The sequence below is a fragment of the Lissotriton helveticus genome, chromosome 5_1, assembly GCF_964261635.1.
Source record: "Lissotriton helveticus chromosome 5_1, aLisHel1.1, whole genome shotgun sequence".
NCBI lineage: Eukaryota > Metazoa > Chordata > Amphibia > Caudata > Salamandridae > Lissotriton > Lissotriton helveticus.
Window position 1 is genome coordinate 242738091 of NC_136065.1, and position 23642 is coordinate 242761732.

Sequence of the window (23642 nt, forward strand, 5' to 3'; positions counted from 1 at the left end):
ATGCCCCACTCCTCTGGTCACCTGAGTGGTGGCCTCCTGAATTAGGTATGGCCCCATGCCCAAAAGAAACTGTAAAAAATCTAGGTGTTAAGCTTGATCAACCCTTGGTACTTAAAGATCATGCCATACAGGTTACAGGAACCTGCATGAGGGTGATTGGCTTACTGAGGAGAGTCTTCCCCTATTTAGCAGACCATCATAGAAAAACACTAGTGCAGACCCTAGTAATCAGCAGGCTGGATTACTGCAATGGACTGCTCATATCTGCTAATGAGGAACAGCTAGGCAGGCTTCAGGTAGCCCAGAACACGGCTGCTAGGCTGATCTTAAATGCTCCAGTCAGATCCCCCTCCCGTCCTCTGTTAAATAAGCTACACTGGCTACCCATTCGCCAGAGAGTGAAATTTAAGATCTGCTGCATCATTCATAAATGTCTGTTCGGATCTGGCCCCAGGTACCTAACGGAAATCTTTAAACCCTATCAACCAGGCCGATCCCTACGCTATAAAAAAATCAAGCCTTGCTCCAGATCCCCAGGATCAAAAGAGAGAGACAAGGAGGCCGAGCCCTATCATACAAAGGCCCCACTATCTGGAACTCTCTGCCTCTCACTCTTAGGCTAAACTCCAACTTGCCTGCATTTAGGAAATGCCTGAAAACGCACCTATTCTCCATCTAGTAGCCTCTCACTAATGTTATACAGATGTCTCTGTCTAGCTCAGCACTCGAAATGAACAAAAGCGCGGAGATACCTCTTCGGAGGTCGAATTCCTGCGCTATACAAGAGCTTAAAATAAAAATAAATAAATTTGGAGAAGCAAAACTTCTGTGGACTCCGGACTGGCTGCCACAAGATCTTGGCCCAGTCCCAGAGCCAAAGCAGGTTGTAAAAAAAATCTTGGAGTCAGACTAGATCAGGAACTTTCATTAAAGCAGCATAGCAATTACATCGTGGGTTCTTGCTTTCACGCAATTGGTCTCCTGCGGAAAGTATTCCCACTGCTTCCCGACTCAGTCAGGAAAACACTGGTGCAGGCTCTTGTTTTAAGCCGCATAGACTACTGCAATGGCCTGTTTCTGACCGCTAATGAAGGAGTTCTGGCAAAACTCCAAGTGGTTCAGAACACTGCTGCTCGATTAGTCCTTAACGCCCCTACCCGAACCCCTTCCAAACCTCTGTTGGCAAAACTCCACTGGCTGCCCATAAAACAGAGAACCAGATTCAAAACTTGCTGCATTATCCACAAATGCCTCAATGGTTCAGGGCCCGAATATTTAAAAAAACAAATTTATTCCATATATTCCCACACGCTCCCTCAGGTCCAGTGACCAGGATTTGCTATGTGTCCCCCGGATGAGGAAGGTTAGACACGGTGGTAAGGCACTATCTGTGGCCGGACCCTCTCTATGGAACAGTCTCCCTAAAGCCCTCAGACAGTGCCCAGAACACCTACAATTTAGGAAACAACTTAAGACCCATTTGTTCCAACTTTAACATCTAATATAGCTAAGTTTCTATTCATCTCACCACTGTGGCTGCCAAAGCGCAGAGATACTCCTCCGGGAGTCGAATCTAGCGCTATACAAACCCGCAAATAAATAAATAAATAAGTGGGTTACTTGTTGGAAATACCACATGCATAAAATAAGCCTTCTGATGTTGTGCTTAATACACATTTATTAATCATACCAGGATTTCATATTCATTCTCATGAATATAACCAATGTGCTGAAAAATACTTTATATTCTGTTTGTTGATAATGTAAACCCATGCTCAAGATTTCTTCTTGCCCATTATTCTCTGATTTTTTTTTATATGTTTGAGCAATACACTATAAATAAAACTATGGGCAAGATGTACAACGTTTTTTGCGGTCGCAAATTGGAAATCCACACATATAAAAAGGTTGGGTCCCCAGACTACATAGATTATACACTGAACATTGAGTCAGGAGAGAAACCGAAATACTGTTCTTCAAGTGCACGCCCACCATCTGGTGCACTGCCTGGTGGCCTCCTGAGATTGGGATACCTCCGACTCCAATCTCCCCCCCCACCCCCACCCCCCACCTCCCGAGGTGAGGGAGTCACAGGATCCGGTTTTGCTCTTTTAAAAAACCTAAAAAGGATCCTCAGCAAAGGCACTCCGTATACTAAAAAAATCTTTATACAATCTATAATTACCTCCAGGTTGGACTATGCAAATGTTTTATACCTTGGCATCCCTGATTACTTAGTCTGTCAAATTTACGTGGTGGAGAATGCAGCTGTCAGGTTGCTGCTCAATCTTCCCAGATAGGAGCTAATTTACCCACACCTGAAGAACTTACATTGTCTTCTGGTGGTAAACAAATTTTGTTTAACTGTTTACTGCTGACATTTGGAGAACATCAAAACAGAGGCCCAAAATATCTAAGGGATAGAGGTTCTGCATATCGTTCCTTTGGATCTTGGAGATTTTCCAATCAGTTACTGCTGCAAGGTCCCCAAAGTGTGCCTTGCTCCTTTTGGTGGCTGTTCCCTCTCCTTCTTGGGTCACAAATTGTGGAATGCTCTTCTAAATGATATTCATGCATCCCTGAACAACCAGGCTTTTAGGAAACACCTCAAAACCTGGCTATTTCATACTACTTAGAAGATTTCTGTAGAATGTCCTCCTTCTAGCAGTTTCATTGCCGGGATGTCTTTTGGCCATTCAGAGCTATAAAAATGGCTCGATCATTCATTCTCATTAAAGAAGAGTGAATGAGGGACATAGATGGGTTCTGGATCAGAGAAGGACGCATCTAGTTATTTTTCTGTTTCAACTCTGAAGCTATGTGCCAATATTTGAAGGAAAACACCCCAACTATAAAAGGACCTTTGCAAGACTTCTCTCCACTGAGAATACGAACTGCATTTCAGAGGCACGTGGAGATATTAGCATGATCAATTAGCCCTGTTTGGGATCAGTATACAAGGCCTTGCCAATGGAAAAAAGACTGGAGACAGCAGGCACAAGATCCAGATCGTAAAAGTGAAAATGGTACATGTAAAGGTGAACAGCGGAAAAGAAACAGAACTTCAAAATAGAATTATGATTTCGGGAAAAGCCAGTTAAAGCACAGGAGTAAGTAAATTCCCTATGGTGGCACATCAGACCAATGGCAAATCACAATGGGCTAAGTTGCTTGTCTGCTATATAGGAGAATAAAGTGTGCTGTAGGACTTGCTGAACAAAAAGTAAAACACCTATACTGTCTCAAAATGTGCTTGCAATAGTGCACCACTTCACTCATTTGTGAATGACAAAGTATTTACATAAAGGCACCATTTTAAAATGGCAATTTAATTCAGTAGTAGAGCAGCCTATCTGAGACAAACAACAACATTCTACATAAACACCAGTGCTATGTAATCTCGTATTAGAACGTTGCTTGCACCATTTTCCTGCCATATACGACTACTCCTCTGTACTGAATTCTCAGTTGTCAGTAGAGTTTGATGAATGGTTACATTTACGAATGGAACATGTGAAATCATGACTCCAATGGAAATGCACCTTTTAGTGGCACCTATGCACCTAGCCACAGAGCTAAATTAGCTGAAGCATGACTGGAGCACACATCTAGCCCTAAAGTACAACATCCAACCTTTCCTACAAAGGACACCCTCTACTAATGTCGTTTTCTACTACACATGTAAGGCAGTGACATGAGACAATTTTCTTTGTCTAATAGGGCAGTTTATAAACACCATTTCTGAATGACCGGCTACGTCGTCTTCTCGCCCTACTATACAACACATTTGCCTATGAGGATGCTCCTTTTCATAACAGGCACAGCTGCCTAGGGACCTCCTTCCTCAGTCTTTGAAATTGAAATATAATTAAAAAAATAAAAATAAAAATCCGAACGCTTTTAAAATCTGGCTGTAGCCATACTGATTTATTTACTCCTAGTGCCTAGATGGCTCTGCAGCTAAATATCTAATTTATCAAATACATCATAACTGAACGTGCACCTGGAGCTTGGTTTGACCATTGCCACACCCCGAGGTGGATGTCAACCGTAGGCCATTTCAGAACCTTAGGCCAAATGGGCGATTCAGGACAGAGCTCAATGATATGCGAAGATGATGCCCTAGGACTACCCAGTTTCTCAGTCGTATCTCACAAGTGTCCTAAGCAGCATCATTAAGGGTACAATGTTGTCAATCACATGATACGTGAAACAATGTATTGTAATCTTGAATGAATTACGAAACAAGAAATGTGTCCCAAGAAAAGGCAAAGATAGTAACTTAATCTACTAACAATTCATTAGTAGCAGCATCAATTATGATTAAGAAATGAAAAGTGTTCAACGTGCAAGGAGAGCACACATTGCTCATGAAGTTCATGTTGACTGCACAAAATGAAACACGTAAGGGTTCAGAAACAGCAAAAAGTTATGATAGTCCGATATTGTGATGAGTAGAAAAGAGTTAAAAGTTTAAGTATGCGTCATTGTATAATAAAAATCCCTTTTTCAGCTGGAAAACTGTTGGCGGCGTTTCAACCTATATCAGTTCTTTGGGTCATCAACAGGGCCAAGAAAGTGCTCAATAAGGAAACTGACTGCTGCTTGACCAGGAAGAACAGCAACAAGTAAAAAAAAAATGTAAAATAGTTTTTGGTTTATTTTCAAAAAGAAAAGAATATCAATCATTAGAAACTCAAACAAAGGAGAGGCATGGCTCAAGTACTTGTATGAGTTCCAGAAGGATACTGTAGGCTACAAAACAGAAGGAGAGGGGGACAAATATAGAAAATAGTGCACAAGCAGTGTCACACCAAGGTGCGAATTATGAATGCAATTATGGGACGTTTGCAAGAAAACCAAGCCTTTCAGAGGAAAAAAAGGAAAAAAGAGTTAGGGGCCCAGAACTTTATTAAATGATTGTAAATAGGGAACAAAACACTGCCCGTGGAGAGAGGAGGCCATGTAACTACTTACAATGAATGCTGGGTGCAAAGCAGCGTCCGTCTGGAGACCAATTATGATATTCGTCACAATAATTTGAATCTGGGTAAAAAATTTGGAAATATCTTTAAATCAAAGATCTCTCAATATACGGACCACTGGGTAGCAAAAAAACAAGTTAAAAAGACCAATACCTATAGGGAAGAATCCTCTAGCAAAAATAGTACAGCACTCTGAAGCAGGGTAAAAAATAAATAAATAAATAAATCGAGCTGTGGACACAACAAAGTCCTGATACAAGATAAAAGCATGGCGGCTAACATACATGTGTGGCATACAGTGCGTCAAAGAAACTGGAACGCTAACAGTATTATGTCCGGGATCTTCAATGTAGAAAATGTATCCGCAGTAAAAACAGGGGGCTAGGCATGGCGTGGGGTGTCCGGTCCCCAGAAAGCATACAGTGCATCAAAGAAACTAGGATGCTAACAGTATTATGTCAGGGATCTAAACAAACTAATAATCCACGGTATAGACAAAAGGCAAGCATGGGGTGTCCAGTCCCCCAAAGGAGAATAATTAAAATTCTATATTTGTACTTCTTTATGCTTAGAGATTGTAGTCCAGGGACCAATGGCAAAAAACGGAAATTAATAACCACGACAATTGAAAATGACAAAGGAAAAAAAAACAAGGACAGCAAAGAGTACAAGGAAATATCCAACGGGGACCGCTGGGAATTAAGCACAAAGGGATATGGTAAGGTGAAGTCAGTCAAACATTTTACATTGAAATAAATAAATCATGGCATCAATCATTACAATTAAGGAAAATCCCTTGAGGAGAAACCAATATAAAGAATACACTTCATCTATCCCATACAGGTCCAAACGGGACAGAGGGGAGTCAAACACCAAGAGTAGATGGAGTCAATGGAACATTTTACACCAAAATAAATACAATGGGCCTGATTAAGATGTCGGTCGGATCAAAACCTATGGCCTGTCTGTTGCAATACGACCGACATGTGCCCATGCAATACACCTGCTGCATTATGATGCGGCGGTCTAAGGCAGCATGCAGAGGGACCGACCACAGCTGTTCCGACAGGCTCAAGGAGCCAGTCAGCCCAGCGGTCGGAATGTAATTCCTACAATAAGGGCGGTGCCCTCTCAGGTACTGCCTTAGGGATTACGATGTACCTTTCAGTCTGCCTTTCTATGGCGTTCCAACTACCGTAGAAAGGCAGACAGAAACAGACTTTGGGTCCCCTAGCAGGGTTCCGTCCCTCCAAGGCCTCCACTAAGAGGACAGTGGAGCACCTGTGGTGCCCCTCCTAACATCCATGCACCTTGTGGCAGGCACCATGTGCCTCATGGGCCATCACATTCAAATTTGTCGGATGTAACAGCCAAAGGCTTGTCGGTCGGTTTCCATTCCGACAGGATGTCGGTCGGACATTCGTCCGCTGCCATCGTAATAAAGGCCATTGTGACCACCATTACAATAAGTGAAGTCAATTTCAGCTATCTCATACAGGTAGGGCTTACAATTGAAGCAGTCCATAAAGATGAGTAGGTTTTCAAGCCTTCAGGAGGACCATGTTGACAGAATTAGGGTCAAGTATAACAACAAGACTGAGGAAGTCAGCCTGTTTTGGCAAGGAGATAGCGGTCACAGAAATGCTGAAGAGTTCATAATCATTATAGGGCAATCATGTTGTTCCATTCATCCAATGTGTTCAAACCAATATCGACCATGTCACATTTAGAAATCCAGAAGCATTCACAACATTTTAGCATACATTCACCCCAGTACAGAGATCTGGGCCTAAATCGTTGTTGTTTGGAATTGTCATCCCGAGTGGGACGTGTATGCCCAGACCTGAGTCCCGTGCTCTCCATGCCACTGGAGTCAAGCTATCCTGGCGGATGAGGGCTTGAAAGCTCGAAACCGGTCCTAGGATGCTTGTTTCCAGCCTGGGAGGACCTGGCCTGGCAGTTCGGGCTAGACTGTTCCCATTGGGCGCAGGGTCAAGATTGATTTGCATATGGCTGGGTCCAAACTAGAATGACATGGTGAGCAAAAAAACGATGGATTTAGGCCCAGATCTCTGTACAGGGGTGAATGTATGACATTGTTCTGCATTCTGTCCATCAATTGTTGTTTTTGCATTTGTCACCCAGAGTGGGACGGGTAAGCCCAGACTTGGATCCCGTGCTCCTCCATGCCACTGGAGTCAAGCTATCCTGGCTGATGAGGGCTGAAAGCCCGACCCCGGTCTCAGGATGCTCGTTTCCAGTCATGGGAGGACCTGGCCTGGCAGTTCGGGTTGGACTGTTCCCATTAGGTGCCGGGTGAAGACTGATTTGCATATGGCTGGGTCCAAACTGGAATGTCGAGCAAAAAAACAATGGATTTAGGCCCAGATCTCTGTACTGGGGTGAATGTATGACATTGTTCAGCATTCTGTCCATCAATTGTGGTTTTTGCATCAAGTACTGGCAGTCAGGGTTGTTCAATAACTCACCACAAAAAGTCTTTTTCAGAATGGTGAGAAATGTGAAACTAAGGGGGCAATTTCAGTGCCACAACCAATACGACTTTTATGTTGGATGAGAAGGGTCTTGATCATTTGGGTGGTTTGTTCAATGTAAAGTAGTCAACATGGACATCAAATGGTGTATATCACATTAGTGGAAACATGCAGTTAGTAAGTTGTTTGAGAGAAAAGTCTAGTGTGCCATGTTTAAAGTCCTTGGTGTTCACCATTTGAGAACAAACTGATCAATTAAGGCATTTGTAATGGCCCAATAATGGGGGAATCCCCAACAGGTAGTGATCAATTGCTGATTAGGCAAGTCCTTTTGGATCCATATCATGATTATGTCCTCTTTGTATGAAAATCAATGGGAATCCGAAAATAAATCATGAAACCTGAGAATGTACCAATTTTTCTTGATTATTTTGCTCACTTTATTACTAGATGAACAATAGGTAGATACAAAAGGGAGACGTTCATTTGATCTTTATTCTTTCGGAGTAAGGAGGATATCCCTGGGACAATAACATGCATGCTTCAGGGATTTTCAGATGAAACAACTTGGGTAGCCTCTGGTCAGTAGCTTCTCAGCCAAAATGGCTGCTTCACGAAAATAGCTTCACGCCATTTGCAATTTCTGGGGATCAGTAGAAATTGACCCTAAAGTAGGCCACCTGGGTGGTTGCTGGTGTATAGCAGCAACGTGTTTCTTTCAGTTGGGTTTTGATATAAAGATGCATCTATTTTCCCAGCTTGTAGAAGCATGGATAAGTCAGGAAATGGTAAATTGTTGGATTTTGCTTCAAATGGGAACGTTAAGTAAGGATGGGTACTATTCAACCAGCTCACTAAGTGAGTTGAACAATTAACACTTACCCACCAAATCACTAAAATGTCTTCAATATACCTCTTCATTGCCGAATCTGGCTATAGAATGGATTATTGGGTGTCAGAACTTGGATGGTCTTGAAGTCATCAACATTATGAATCACAAAGTTAGGTACGAAAGAAGAGCCCATAGATATGCCCTGCCTTTGGAGAGAAAATGTGTCGGAGTACAGAGAGTAATTCGGATTAATTGTAATTTCCAAGAGTTTGATAATGAAATCAGTAGGGACATGTGTAGGGCGTGACCTTATATCCAATAGCTTTTGGGTGATCTTGTTATCCACACTTTGTGGGATATTTGTGTATAAATGATTCAACACCTAATCCCCCCAGGACATCTATATCAGGGTCAAAATACATGCCCATACTATCCCTAATGGAGGAGTGGGCCATACAAAGTACTTGATCATCAAATCTATGTATTTACCCAATGGTTCCAGGACTGAACCACAGCTTAAAACAATGGGGCAGCCCGGAGGGTTGGACGTATCTTTATGGATCTCTATAACTATATGGTCACTGGGTTGCAAGGGTTGTCAGTGTTGAGGAATCGTTATTCCTTTTTGGAGATGATCTGCTTACCCAAGGCTGCTTTGGTAACCCTTCTGATGTGTGACTATATATGTTCAAAGGGGTCTTTACAGAAAGGGCAATAGTGATCGGTATTAGTGAGTTGATATCCAAATCATCATCGGAAACTCTTTAGATTGTAAGCCCTACTTGTGTGGGACAGCTGAAGTTTATTCTTTGTATAGATTTCTTCTGAAGTGACTTCCATTATTGTAATGATGGGTGTCACAATATATTTATATTGGTGTAAAATGTTCCATGGACTCCTTCAGCCATTTACCCTTGGTGCTCAATTCCCCTCTGTCCCCTTCGGTGACCTGTATGGGGTAGCTGAACTTAATTCTATATATTCGTTTCTTCTCAAGGGATTTTCCTTTATTGTAATGATTGATGCCATGATATGTTTATTTTGTTGTAAAATGGTTAACTGACTCCTACTACCATTTCATTTAGTGCTTAATTCCCCTCAGTCCCAATTGAATCTTTCATTGTTCTATGCTTTCCTTAGATTTTTCCATTGTAGTTTTCAATTGTGGCAATGATAAATTACTGTGTTTTGCTCCTGTTCCACGAAATATCATTCCTGAGCATTAAGGCAAACAAATATATTCTTTTAATTATACTCCTTCTGGCGATCAAACACAGCATGCCAGGCTTAGTCTCTTGTTTTTACTGCTGATTATTTTTCTACATCGGCGATTCCTGACATAATACGATTAGCGTTCTAGTGTCTTTGGTGCACTGTAAGCTGTACACCACGTCAGACTCCATGTTTTTTTCAAATCAGGGATTTGGCATATCCACACCACGATTTGTTCATGTCCTGCTCCAGGGCGCAATACTATTCTTGCTAGAGGATTCTTCCCTACATGTCTGAGCTTTTTTTACTTGTTTTTATCGCTACGCAGTAGTCCATGTTTTGGTAGCTCTTTGATTTAAGATCCTTCAGATTTTTTACCCAGATTCAAATTATTGTGACAAGTATCATAATTGGCCTCTGTACGGACACTCTGTTCACTCAGCATTCTCTCTATGCACAGTGATATGTCCCCTTTTTACAATCATTTATTCATTTTCTTGGCACCCAACTCCTTTTCTTTTATACCCCGACAGGCTCTGTTTTCCTGCACATTAATAATTCTCACCTTAGTGTGTCACTGCTTGCGCACTATTTTCCATCTTTTTAATCCCCGCCACCCCGTCTTTTTCCCTACAGTATCCTTCTGGAGCTCATACAGGTACTTGAGATATGCCTCCCCTTTTTTGAGCTTCTAATGACTGAATATTTTTCTTTTAGAATAAAAACCAAGAAGAAAAATAGTTTGTTGCTTTTAGCTTTTCTTTCTGTTCAAGAAATCAATTCCCTTTTTGCACTTCTTTTTGTCCTGATGATGAAAAATAGAAGAATTTTGAAATGCAGTCAACAGTTTTTCAGCTCAAAATGGATATGTATTGTGCAATGATGCATACATAAACTTTTTACTCTTCTACAAATGCACAATATTCACTATCATGACTTTTCGCCGTTTCTGAACCCTTTTGTGTTGCACTTTGAGCCATCAACACAAACGTAATGAGAACTGTCCCCCCCTTCATTGTACATTGGGCACTTTTCATTTATAAATCATAATTCATGCTGCTACTAATGAACTGTTATTAGATTGAATTACCATCATTTGCATATTATTTAGAAACATCTCTTGTTTTGTAATTCATGGGAGATTAAGTGATTTGCCCAGAATCACAGGATGTGGAGTCGACCGGAGGTTCGAACCTTGGATTCCCAGCTCCAAAGTCGGCAGTCTAGCCGTGAGACCACATCCTCTCCCCAGATGATGACAACATCGCTACCCTTAATGATGCCCCTGGGGATATTGTTATGAAATACGAATTGTATCCAGGTCTCGGTAGGTGTACGGGTTACTCCTATTGTTTATACAATGCACAGTTTGTCAGGCCACTTTAACATCCCAAAACGAAAAATTCAAGTAGAGCTAAGAAGTTTCAAAATGTGCCCAAAAATACCTTTACTTTTCTTAGAACTAAGTTCAGGAAAACAAGGCTACATAGTATCTATAGTTTCAAACCAGAAGAGAAGTTTGAATTTCAGGCATATGGCTAAAATAGAACCACATAGGTAGGCTTTACTCAGTACGCAGGAGTGATGGACCAAATGTCTTATTCAATGGTATTATTAGAAGCAGCAGAAGGAGAAGACAAGTAGATTGGAGAAGGGAGCAGGCAAAAGAGGGGTGCCTTAGGAGTAAGGGAATCACGCCCGCCCTGGGGATTTCAAGGTATAATGCCATAGCACTCAAGTTTCACCTTCTACCAAGCAGGAATATGAAATTGTAGTATATTGGTACAAGTGCACATACACTATTTGCAGCATTACGCAATTACAGTGTTATTTTAAGCAATATAATGCTCGGTTACAAAACAATGACTGAACATTCTAAATGATCACCTGAAGCAATAACAAGGGAAGTAATAATGGTAGTGATCAATAGATTGTTATCTTTGAGATGTTTTGGCTTTTAAAGACAGCCCCATGAAGCAGGTCTACTTGGTGTAGTCAGATAGTCATGAACATTCTGTACACTCATCAGCACAGTATGCAACAGTTCTAACGAAGTAAAAAATATATTCAACGTAATACTTACTGGACTGTCTGTATCTTCTGTAGATGACGAGTATGACAATTCCTATAAGGCACAAGGCCACAGCAGCGCCAATCACCATCCCAGTCAGCTTTTTTCCAAAACAATAATAGAAATGATGGCAAAAATGTCAAAACGTAAGATAACTGTAGTGTGGTTTATAAAGTTTGAACTATGTCACTTCCATGCATTAAAACATATTTAAAACACTGAGTTCCCCAAATCCCTTTCTCCATCACAAATTTATTTTTAGGTACTCTATCTCCCCAATGGCCTCAAACGCCACTAAGTTTAAAACTTTTAGACTTATTATTAGCTATTGCTTTTCATTTAATAACTTCAAATTGGAAACAGGCTGATAAAATCACCTTTAGAGCCTGGTGGAATGTTGTCTGTTTTCATCAGCAACAAGATACTAACTATGTTTCTCCTATATCTCTAGCAATTGAAAGAGATCTTTTGTGGCTCCCCTTAACAACTTATTTATCCCAAGCTGCCTCTTCCATTGTAGCCTCAAAAAATGTATCTGATGAAGTACGGAAACAACCTTAAATTTCTCCCTTATTTAATATGGTTGTTTAAATGGTTCTATCAAATGTTTACTATAGCACCCCTCTAAATTTTCATCTGATTGGTATGCTTACAATGTTATATTATCTGTACAAATTGTATGATGTTTTAGCTCTTTCATATTAATTACTTTTATTCCCTCCCCCTCTGATCCCTCCCCCATTTTGTTTTTGTCCGTTATTTGCTCTTTCCATAATATTTCTCCTCTTCTTATATATAGGTACAAAGCTGTATTTCTATATTTTCTTATTATTTTCATTAATCACTTTAGTGTTAAATAGGATTGATATATACATTTTATTGATGTTTTACTTATTTTGTTATCTCTAAATGAATCAAACTTAAAAAAAACCACTAAGTTCGTATTTCATAAATTGAAGTGCACGAGTGAATGCTAAAAGGTACTTAATCATTAATGAAATGCCAGAGATACACAAAATATTTCACACAACAGCCGCCCATTCTACCTATTTTACAAGTTTAACTAACTTGGAAACGAAAGCTGCAAACTAATAAAAGTATGGATATTTTTGCCATCATTAAATGTCAGTGCTTCATAACAGTACCTTCTAAGTCCATGCTCTGGCCGAGTAGTCTTTAGGTGCAAAAAATAAATAAATCATCACACCACAGAGGCATGCCTAGGTTCATTACAATAAAAAAAATAACATGTCACAGTTACTAGTGAGGGATCTTGGCAGCACAGCTCTAGAAGTAAAACAAATGGTAGACAGGAGTAAAAGAAAATTTATGTGAAGCAGTGTAGGGTACAATTATTATCCTTACATATTGGCAGGATCAGTGGGTTTTGATAATATTCCTGCATCCAGCATTATCTCTGGATATCCTAGTCTCAATCATGACACTTTTCAGCACCTTAATGTCTTGATGTTTCAGTGGTCCCTGGACCCAGTGTTAGCCACTTATTTGTAAGAGCAACCCATGATTCTTGCTTAAGGCATTAAGGATATTAGGGATGAGACAGCCATCTCAAATAAGATACCATATTCATCTTCCACTGGTGGCAATGCCCCACTGAGTTTCCCAATGAGGTCTCTTTCTGCAACCTGGAGCAGAATGTTGGAATTTGGTGGTCTTAAGGTTGACATGGAACTTTCTTCTGATTACTTGTAGGGGGTTCAAATTCTTCACTGGTTCTTGGATAACCGCTGTGCTCTTCAAGGTCTCCAAAGGAGAGGCAAGATCAGGCTTTGGCTTGGGAGTGGGTGTCATACTGAAATGGTATTTTTAATCCTTTTGGTTTACATGTTCAAAATGCATGACTAAGAAATTATACATCAATACAGTTCTTCAGAATTTTGAGACGTTTTGTTGTCCAGTGCTTGGGGGAACTTTTTAGACATTGATCTCCTTAAGTGGCAATTACTTCAAATTATTAACAGATTAGAGGCGCCATTCTCGATCATTATTCAGATTTCTTTTATTATTTATTCGGTTAGTAGAATAAAAATCCAGCCAACATGTATAGCCACTAAGACAAGTACATGAATCATGGTGGGATACTTTTGCCAATCTAATCAAATCAGATCAACAACAGAAGCAAATGTCAGTGCATTCTGAATTTTATGCTGGGCTCAGAATAGCCTGGACTGAACCATCCTGTTGTATGTGGATGGTTAAATTACCCCTAAGGAAAAGACTCTGCTGTGGAATACATGGTGGTTGTGTTTTTGTGCTAATAACTGACTAATAAATGAAATAAAGTTAATGATTAGGTAGTTGAACAATACCTTCAACTTGTCACATGAGTGGGAGGAATATGCATGTAAAAAAGAAGATGAGACACAAGATGCATATCTGAACCTGATATGCTTGTAATCAAGAGAGGCAATATTTCCGAATTGGGATAAAGCACCACCCAACTCGGAATTGGCCACTATATGCTGTAAACAACTGGCTTACATTACCAACTTTAAAGCAATCCATGTGACAACCTTCGAAGGATCTACGGCTGAGGTGACCTGGCCAGGATTCAAATGTGTGACCTACCATCTTACTGAACAAATCATCCCTTTTAGGAAATGAAACTTTGGGTCAGTGTTTAAGTAGTGCCTAAACTCTCTCTCCTCACTTACCTGGTTTATTTGGTCTGAATATTCTTCCATTATCAGATTTGATGTGGAGGAAGGAGATCTTAATTTCTATTCATATTGATTCTAGGGTCCAGAATCTCAGTCACAGTGGCCATGTGGCATACAGCTCCTAATTTTCTCATTGTGGCCAAGATTGTATGTAGGAGATTCATGTTATAAGTCCCCCTCCTATGTGTTATACATGTTCACCAATGGAGTACTAGAAGGCTGAGGGACCGAGATACACTCAAAGTTGCACTCCCGGTAACATGGATACCTATCTTCCATATAACGAGACTAAGAGTTAGTGGTATCAGCTTAATAGTCAGGAGTTACAGGCCTTTTTGATTGCAGTCCGTTACGGAGACTGATTACCAGCTCAAGATGTGTAACTCTGTGTATTTCTCTCATATTAAGTGGTGTGCCTCAGTAATATATGGATACGTTAGGAGGTGGTGTGCCTAAATAATAATTGTGTACATGACATGGGTTGCCCTTAGGATAGCAGAAAGAGGTGGGGGGGAGAGAGGGAGAGAGCGAGAGAAAGGGAGAGAGGGAGAGAGGGAGAGAGGGAGAGAGGGAGAGAGGGAGAGAGGGAGAGAGGGAGAGAGGGAGAGAGGGAGAGAGGGAGAGAGGGAGAGAGGGAGAGAGGGAGAGAGGGAGAGGAGACAGAGATAAAGGGGAGAAAGAGAGAGGGGGAAGAGAGAGGGGTGACAGAGTGAGGAGAGAGAGATAGGGGAGATAGAGGGAGAGCGAGCAAGGGAGAGTGGAAAAGCGAGGAAGAGAGAAAAAGCGATTACGAGAGAAAAAGCGAGGCAGAGAGGGCAAAGAGAAAAAGCGAGTCAGAGAGAAAAAGCGAGGCAGAGAGAAAAAGCGAGGCAGAGAGAAAAAGCGAGGAAGAGAGAAAAAGCGAGGAAGAGAGAAAAAGCGAGCAAGAGAGAAAAAGCGAGCAAGAGAGAAAAAGCGAGCAAGAGAGAAAAAGCGAGGGAGAGAGAAAAAGCGAGGGAGAGAGAGAAAGCGAGGGAGAGAGAAAAAGCGAGGGAGAGAGAAAAAGCGAGGGAGAGAGAAAAAGCGAGGGAGCGAGAGAACTGGCTAGTCACTTTCACTCGTGGACTGAATAATTCAGGACCCAGTGGCAGCTTCTGAGCTGCCAGATGTTGTCTAGTTGCTAGTTCCCATGGTACCGGTAGCCATGGAGCTAGAACACTATTGAATTTGAGTGGCCAGTTGGTAAAGTCCAGCTACCACTCCAGTGGTGCAATCTAACACTTAAAGCTTATTCATTGGTCATGTTTTACTTGGTTTCATAGGCTGAAACAGTGGCCCTCTCACCTGGAAATACACCCTTAACATTCAGCAAATGCTTTTGTTGCTGTGAGTGGAACATAGGGGGGAGACATTCTGCTCAGTGACAAGAGAATGGACTTTTCTGTGCGACACTAAAATTTGGACAATCCTGCCAATTCAACAATTTTAGTTGTTAAAATCGCTGTGTAAAAATTACGCTAACAATCAATAAATAGGTCTGTGGTACCATGAGAAAGCATATTTTATTTTTATATCACATACTGGTGGTGGCAAGTAGGTAGTTACAATTAGGACCATGTTTCCATAGGAAAAGCATTTTTTGACTTGCCTATATCTGGTGCTGGATGATAATCTTATAGAAAAGGAAATAAAAAAAAAAAGTGCACCACTAATTCTAGCTCTGCATGTAAGTTTCAGAATGATACATCAAGCGGGGCTAAGAAAAAGAGGGGGGCAGGAGTGAAAAAGAAAGTGTTTCTCCCTTGTTAATTCCCATAGGGATTTGGAACAAGACTACAGACTGAACTGCTGAACGGAATTACATCAAATTGGGCAGAAGGCTAGCTCTTGGTCCAGAAAGAGTGTATGTTGTCATTTGGCATAAATCTGTTCAGTAGTTTTAGACTTATTAAATAAAATCCAATTTTGTATATATAGGGACATGGATCCTCTGAGGATCAGACAGTCCCAGTGCTGATATCTAACTGTCTGTCAACACTTCAACCAGGTAGTGTTGGAAGCCATTTTGGGACTCAGCCTAAAAAAATAAAATAAAAAAAATAAATAAAGAGCTCTCCCCCCCTCTCCCAAAGTCAGATTTGAACCATGGGACCACCACCACCCAGTGCTTGTATATTATAAAAGAAGGGGCATTGCGGACCTCCCTCCTATTTAGTAAATGCACCCAATCATTGCACAGGTTGGTTTCCCTGAATAAGGAGCTACGGACCTAAGACTTCTGTAGCCCCCAAAAACATAGTTTGCAAATGTGTAATTTTAGGTGGAGAGATGCATTTGATTTTATCTGTCCCATAAAGAGCTTCTGGCGAGACCCCGGCAGAGAGACAAGAACTAAACTAGTAAGAAACTGTCATTTTGAGACATAAGGCTTTCAAATACCGGCTATACAGCCACAACAGGTTTTGAGGAAAGACCTCACAAACTCAAAGTTAGCAGATGGGATGGATGGCCATACATTAACTTGGACCGGTGGTCCTACAAATGGTTCCAGATATCAGTTAGATAAAGGTATGTTAAGCAAACTTGCAGTGAGGCTAAATGGATAAGTCGGCTGCAGCACACCATAAGGTCCAGATCCTTATGAGTTGTTATAATTTTGTGATCAAGAAAAACATGTAGTCTCTCTGATGCATGTCACTCTTCTGAAGAGTGAAGGTTTCCAGATGTCTTGTCCATGAAGGCATATTTAACAAAATCCGTTCAGATGGGTCCAGAGGATTTTGAAAAGCTACATAGAAACCAGATCGAAATATACTCAGATCAGAAACACAACAGACAGGTTAAGGCCCGAGGTAGAGCAGCTCTTGTCGGGCATTCACCAAAATAAGGATAACAATGGCCTTTTGAAGCCACAAAAAGGACATCAAAGAGATTTACAATTTGGGGAATACTCACAGACCATCACTGATCTCCAAGTGATCAGTGAGCCCCGAAGGAAGTGGAATTAGACGTCTTATACGAAAAGTGTGCCCAACCAGTCACTGTGCTGAACAAGACATGTGCCAAAGCCAAGATCTTGAATTTTTGAAGCTTAAGAAACTGGTTGAAATTGTAACGATCTAGGACAGAGTCAGCATATTTTCTTTGAATTAGGAAGTAATGGTAAAATTGTCTCTGACACTTGATAAGCGGGAAACTTCTATGGCACCTTAAAACGTTAAAGCTGTGGTTAAGATAGTTTCAAACAATGAGGTTTGTGTAGGCCACCCGTAACATTCACTTGCAACAATCTACGCAAACAGAGCAAAATAGAAAAAAAGGATGTTGGCATGCTAGAAGACACAGAAATAAGGACATTTCTAACACAAATGAGGAAAGTCAAATTGAAACATTTACAGAGGATCCATTATGCAGATGAGAGGTTCTTGAAAGCTTGAAGATTGAGACACACCACACAGTTGATCGAGATATCCAAGACCCACGACACCTCCTGAAATCAAATTGGCTATACTAAGGTATCCGTTTAAAGGAAGCTCACAACCCTGAAATCGGGTCAAAAGTGGCGATTGAACACCGATTTCAGGGTCGTGAACTGTCATGACTTGTTCCTCGTATGTTCTCCTCGGACTAATTTATTATTTGTTATCTCTTGTAGCTGTTGAATTACAGCCTAAACGCCCGTTAATGTAAGTGCAATTCAGTCATTTACCACCATTCGTTTTCACCCGCACACCGACCACTCGGTTCACTGTTATTCACCGCCTCACTCGCTACATGTGCATGCGCACACTTTTTATTAATTGATGTCATGGTTTACACTAAGTTGATGCGATTTGTTTATAATATAAGCATGGTTATAGACTATATTTTATTTTTTGATTTCTAGAGCTCCACGAAAAAGGGCTGATGAGCCCGAAATGCATTGGAGCATTGCATTAACGTTATGGATTGTATAAAGGAGTAAATTGGCTAAGAACATGTATATGAAATGATATAAAACGTACAAATGAACATTTTGTGAAAATAAATGAATCTACAAACTCATCTAAAGGAGTCTTTCTAAAAGAACCAAAGGTGTGCCCTCCATCAGGGATGCACTCATAACTTATGTGTGTACTTTCAATCATCTATTGACATACGTGTTGGACGGACACGTTACCTGCAGGAGCACCCAACCGTAATCTTTACTGTTTGAAATTTATAGCTAAACTCAGATTGGATTATTAATAAAAAGCTGTGCACCTTACCCAAATTAAATTTCAATATATTCGTTTACCGCCCCTGGAAATAGGTAGCAGGCTCATTAAATCAACATGCAATATGATGAAATTTCTAAAACCACGGAAGCCAGAGCTAGCACTCTTGCCTACGGCAATGATGAAATCCAACGGATATATGCCCTCATCAACGAAGATATAGCACATGTAACCACCAGCCGCACGAAGGAACAACACATCAAACAACTATTATATTTATCTAAACGCCAAATCAACCAGAAACTACACGCCACCACCCTCATTAAGTACCATCAAGCATCCAGAATTCCTCGTGGACTAAGGATAGCGCTAAAACCATCTTTGTGCAAAAATTCGAAAATATTCCAAGAAAAATGGAATGCAATCCTTAACAAATGCAGCCTTGATCTTATCCTACTTCTAGTTGAAGAATTGTCAAATATTCTACTGGATCTCAGCAAAGAAATAATATATATTGAAAAAGAACTAGAAGACAGACTGGTCTAAAATCTTAGAAGATATCAAAACACAACTTGACAAACATACTAGAGAAATCAATGAAAGGAAAATCAGGAAGTTTAGAAGAGACACTTTGGACTACAAACTGGGTGAGGTTTACACCTGGGCGGAGGTTTACGCCCAGAGACGCAGAAACAAACCATATAATCAACAAACAGATACATCCTCCTCAGGAAGTGAAACAGCCAGCCGTCAAACAAAAAAAACAGGCCTAGCAACCACCACACTTCAAACATCCAAAGATACCAGTGAGAAACATACACCTAGAGATAGTAGCCCATCAACCTCGGAATCTTTTTTAGAGGAAGGCCAGAACAATCAAGAAGACCCAGGAGGGGCAAAAGAAAAAGAGAAGAGCCATCCCAACACAAGAAGTACTGTTGTGAAAAAAGACAACAAAAAGAAGAACACCTAGTAATCAACATTTCCGATACGACTCTAACACCTCATGAAATGAAATTGTTACAGAAAGGCACAATTTATTCCGACTACACAAACCAACTTGTTGGAATTAGATATCAGTACTTTCAAATTTACACGGAAAATACGTTTACGTCATTTCTTTGATAATGTGTTGCCCCCTACCACAGACAAAAAACCGGACCTACTAATGGGCTTACGCCCTCCAAGCTCATATCAAGCGCCTTGTAGCCACAAATGCTTAGATATGTTTGAGACACTTGTTAAACAAGATCTTACGAAAATCAACTACAACAAAAAAACTTTCAAAAATATCACTCAAAAAGACCAGGATACCCTCAAGAAACTTGCTAATAACAAAGACATCAAATGCATCAAAGCGGATAAAGGAGCGTTGGTTATTGTAAATACTCAAATGTATCAAAAAAAGATATATGAACATATCTCAGATCCTCAAACCTACATGAAATTATTTATTTATTTATTTTTTAAACCTTTATTGATGGCAATAGAAGGATAATACACAGCTTCACGCCTACAACCTGCTACGACAGGCCGGCAGCAACTAACGGGAGGATAACGGTAACAGTTAGATGGTCAGGCAGTAAAACATTTTATGACACAGCATGTCGCCTACAACCCAGCAGGGGAGGTGGGAGGAGGGAGGGGGGGTGTTACACCATCAAATCAGAAAGAGTAATAGCGTGCAAAGGCCATGGCAGTTGGGACGTCCAAAACATACAGGTGAGGTGAGTAAGTAGTCCGATCCGGGGGGCGGGGGGGGTGCACATTACATATCAGTCAGACACTGGGCCTCGTAAGTCAGCGAGGCTAATGGTAAGTCATCACCTGGAGCAGAGGGTAGGGCAATGTCCCGGGAGAGCCACCATAAGGCATCGGATGCAGTCTAGACTCACGGCGCCACTACTGGAAAGCTGGGGAGCGGCTGACTTAGAAAGCTTGGGCGACCTATTTGTAGAGGGTGCACTGCTCCCTTTCGGGATGCTAGCAGACAACACAGGGTTACCGGCAGGACAATTCCTGACGCATGCGAAGCGGATGCATACACTGACGAGAGCCTGGGAACCACTGGCGGAGGAACCACCAACGCACCTGCTTATTCAATACTTACATGTGATGGGACACGGCTCTCATCTCATACATTGGATTGCTCAAGCGTTGCACATACACACACAAATCTCCCCTCAGCGCCTGCGAGACAAATGGAGGACTGACAGAGGACGGGACTGGACTGACAGAGTGGGCGAGGGTGCTAGCTGGAGCTCTACATGTACCGCGCAATGCACGCTTTAAGATCATACAGTATTATGTGATCCACCGAGCGTATCTGTCCCCGGACAAAATTAATCGGTACTTTGGACTCACTACGACGGCGTGCCCTAAATGTGGACTTGTGGACGCACAGTTTCTGCATGTCCTCTGGTCCTGCACTTTGCTGCAGCCTTATTGGACTGCAGTGTCGACTGCCTTGGCGAAAGCGACAGGGGGCACCTTACCACATACTTGGGAAGCTTGTCTGTTGGGGTTATTTAAAAGGACGAAGCAGACGAAAGTCCAAGCGAGATTCTGGGATCTAGGACCGATTACGGCGAAACGTCTCATTACTAGGCGATGGAAACATAGTCTGCCCCCCCAAACGGTGCAGTGGCGTCGCTCACTGTATACTTGGGCGAGAGCTGAGAGTGTAGCACTGCACCGGGAGGAGACGGCAGGGCTCCGGATGTATCCTATTGCGCTGGAGTGGGATGGTACCCTCACGGCCTACCACCAGGTGTGTCTACAGAATGGTATTACGTGAGCGTCTACCCCATACTCTCCAGAGACACTCCTAGCATTATTCTCGTACCCAACCTCCCCCCCTCCCTTTTTCCCTCCCTCCCTGCCCCCCCCCCTGCTCCACGGAGTTTCCCTTACGCCCTACTGCACACGAGAAGACTCCTACGATTACTACATTGCCGACGACACGTCACATTCGGATTGCACTCCTCTCCGCACCACCAGCTCCACACATACACACATGATCACTGTTAGACACCACCTGGTTTATGTTTTTCTATATATCTGGAATTGTTCTTTATAGTTGATAGTTTTCAAATGCAATTTTGAATGTGTACTATATTGCCAATGTGAACAACTAATCTGTTTCTCCGGTCATGGTATACCTGGAGCGCTGTATGGAATAAGACTAGGATATGCAGTCACACTACAGAAGTTCTTTGCACCAACATTGGGCACTGCCACTACTGAACATCAATGTATCACGCATAAGCTGGTGCTATACAAATTTGTCATGCTCTTTCACTGTGCACCTGTTTAGTTTGCTCCTTACTACCATACCTCCACGAGGGTGAGATGGTCCACAAAGCTTGGGACTCAATACCTTATGTAACAGCGCCTTTTATTCGCTATGACTGCATATGTGTAATGTTGTACAATGACAAAATGCAACAAACATATTCAAACAAAAAAATCGGATGCAGTCTAGACTAATTATAGAAAGAAGGGAGTTGGTGTAGGTCAGTGCAGCTTGGGTTCACTCTTCCGATGGATCCTCTCCCTGTTGGCGGAGGAGGTAGGAAGTGAGGGGACCCCAGAGATCCTTGGGTCGAGATTTGTGTGGTAAGTGTTCAGCATAGTTATGGAGTTGATCTTGCCAAGTAGACATTGTGTTTAGCCACGTCTTGAATTTAGGCGCCCGACCCCTGCCCCATCTACATGCCACCTGGCGCTTAGCTAACAGGAGGCTCAGTGCGAAGAATTTCCTTTGTGATTTCAGCGTCGGGACAGTATGGCCCAGCAAGGCAACTCTAGGACAGGGATCAAGGCTACCCCGACCATATCGGACAAGGCAATAAATATCTCACGCCAGTACTCTGCTACCGCTGGGCACGTCCACGCCAGGTGGAAAAAGTCAGCACCCTCGCCCTTGCATCTGAGGCATTTGTCGTCGCCTCGTAGGCCGAAACGGAACAATTTGCAAGGGGGTATAATATAGTATGTGCAGAAATTTGAAATGAATCAGTCGTAGACGGGCATTACCAGTCACTGCATTTGTGTGCGAACAACTGTCCTCCCATTGTTCGTCCATTAGCGGAGCGTCGAGGTCGTTATCCCAGTCACTACGAGCTTTTAACGGTGGGGGTGACGGGGCAGGTTGCGCATGTTTTTATAGCATAGACACAACATGTTTGGGGGTGTCCGTTTGTAACAAGTTGTGGAGGGGTGCAAAGGTATCTGGTTCATCAGGGAAGGCAGGAGTGACAGCTTTGACATTCTGCCGAAGTCGGACATAAAGGAACGTGTCCATAATAGAGGGGGTGTACTCTCCAAAGAATTGTGCTAATGTACGAAACTACCCTTGAAGGTAAAGATCGCCCCACGTATGCAGCGCCAATTTCGTGAGTAGTTTACGGCCAATTTCCTCATAGGAGACCCGCAGACGTGGGTCATGCGCAAGAGGCATACATGGAGAGTATAGGAACTCGACCTCCATGTGGTCCGCCAGGCGTTTCCATGCCTGGACGGTGCAGTCCACAGTAGTCGGGTCTCGGTCTGTGATACGCGTGGGAGTGTATAAATAACCCGATGGCTGTAGAGGCCGCATATATCCGTCTTCCACCGCCAGATGGGCCATGAAGGGAGGAGGGTGAAACCAGTACGCTGCGAAGTGACACTGGGCACAGTCGTAATAACGTTGAAAGTTGGGAACATCAAACCCGCCTTGGTGATATGGTAACATGAGGGTCTTTAGGCTAACCTTGGCTTGTTTGCCTCCCCATATGAGGCGCATCATTTGGGAGTTGAGGGCGCGGAAAAAGTGGGGGCCTGGGCTGTATGGAATGTTGGTGAAGAGATACAGCAGCTTGGGAAGGATCACCATCTTAATCAGGGAAATGCGTCCCGCCATTGAAAGTGGGAGATGGATCCACTTAGTGATGGTGTCGCTCAGTTTATCCAAGACTGTGCCATAGTTGGCCCTAATGAGAGCCTCACGGTTTCTTGACACGATGATACCGAGGTATTTTAGTTCCTCAGTTTCCCATATCAAGGGGTAGTCCAGGGGGAATTGCACGGTCTTATCAGTTAAGGGGAATAGGGCAGACTTCGACCAATTGATTTGTATACCAGATATGGCACCAAATTTAGTAATTTCACGTAGCAAGGGATTGAGGTTGTTTTTCGGCTCATCGAC

The 23642-nt window shown here is 42.2% G+C and overlaps 1 protein-coding gene across 4 annotated transcripts in view; it reads right to left on the minus strand.

Annotated features, from left to right (window-relative positions):
* The window catches only part of PNPLA7 (patatin like domain 7, lysophospholipase), a 1524034-nt gene that overhangs the window by 1325119 nt on the left and 175273 nt on the right, over positions 1-23642 (minus strand). For all 4 annotated transcript variants that reach the window (XM_078642105.1, XM_078642108.1, XM_078642106.1 and 1 more), the window contains one exon: positions 11608-11695. In XM_078642105.1, the coding sequence (XP_078498231.1) occupies positions 11608-11695 (88 nt within the window). The remainder of the gene's footprint in view (positions 1-11607; positions 11696-23642) is intronic.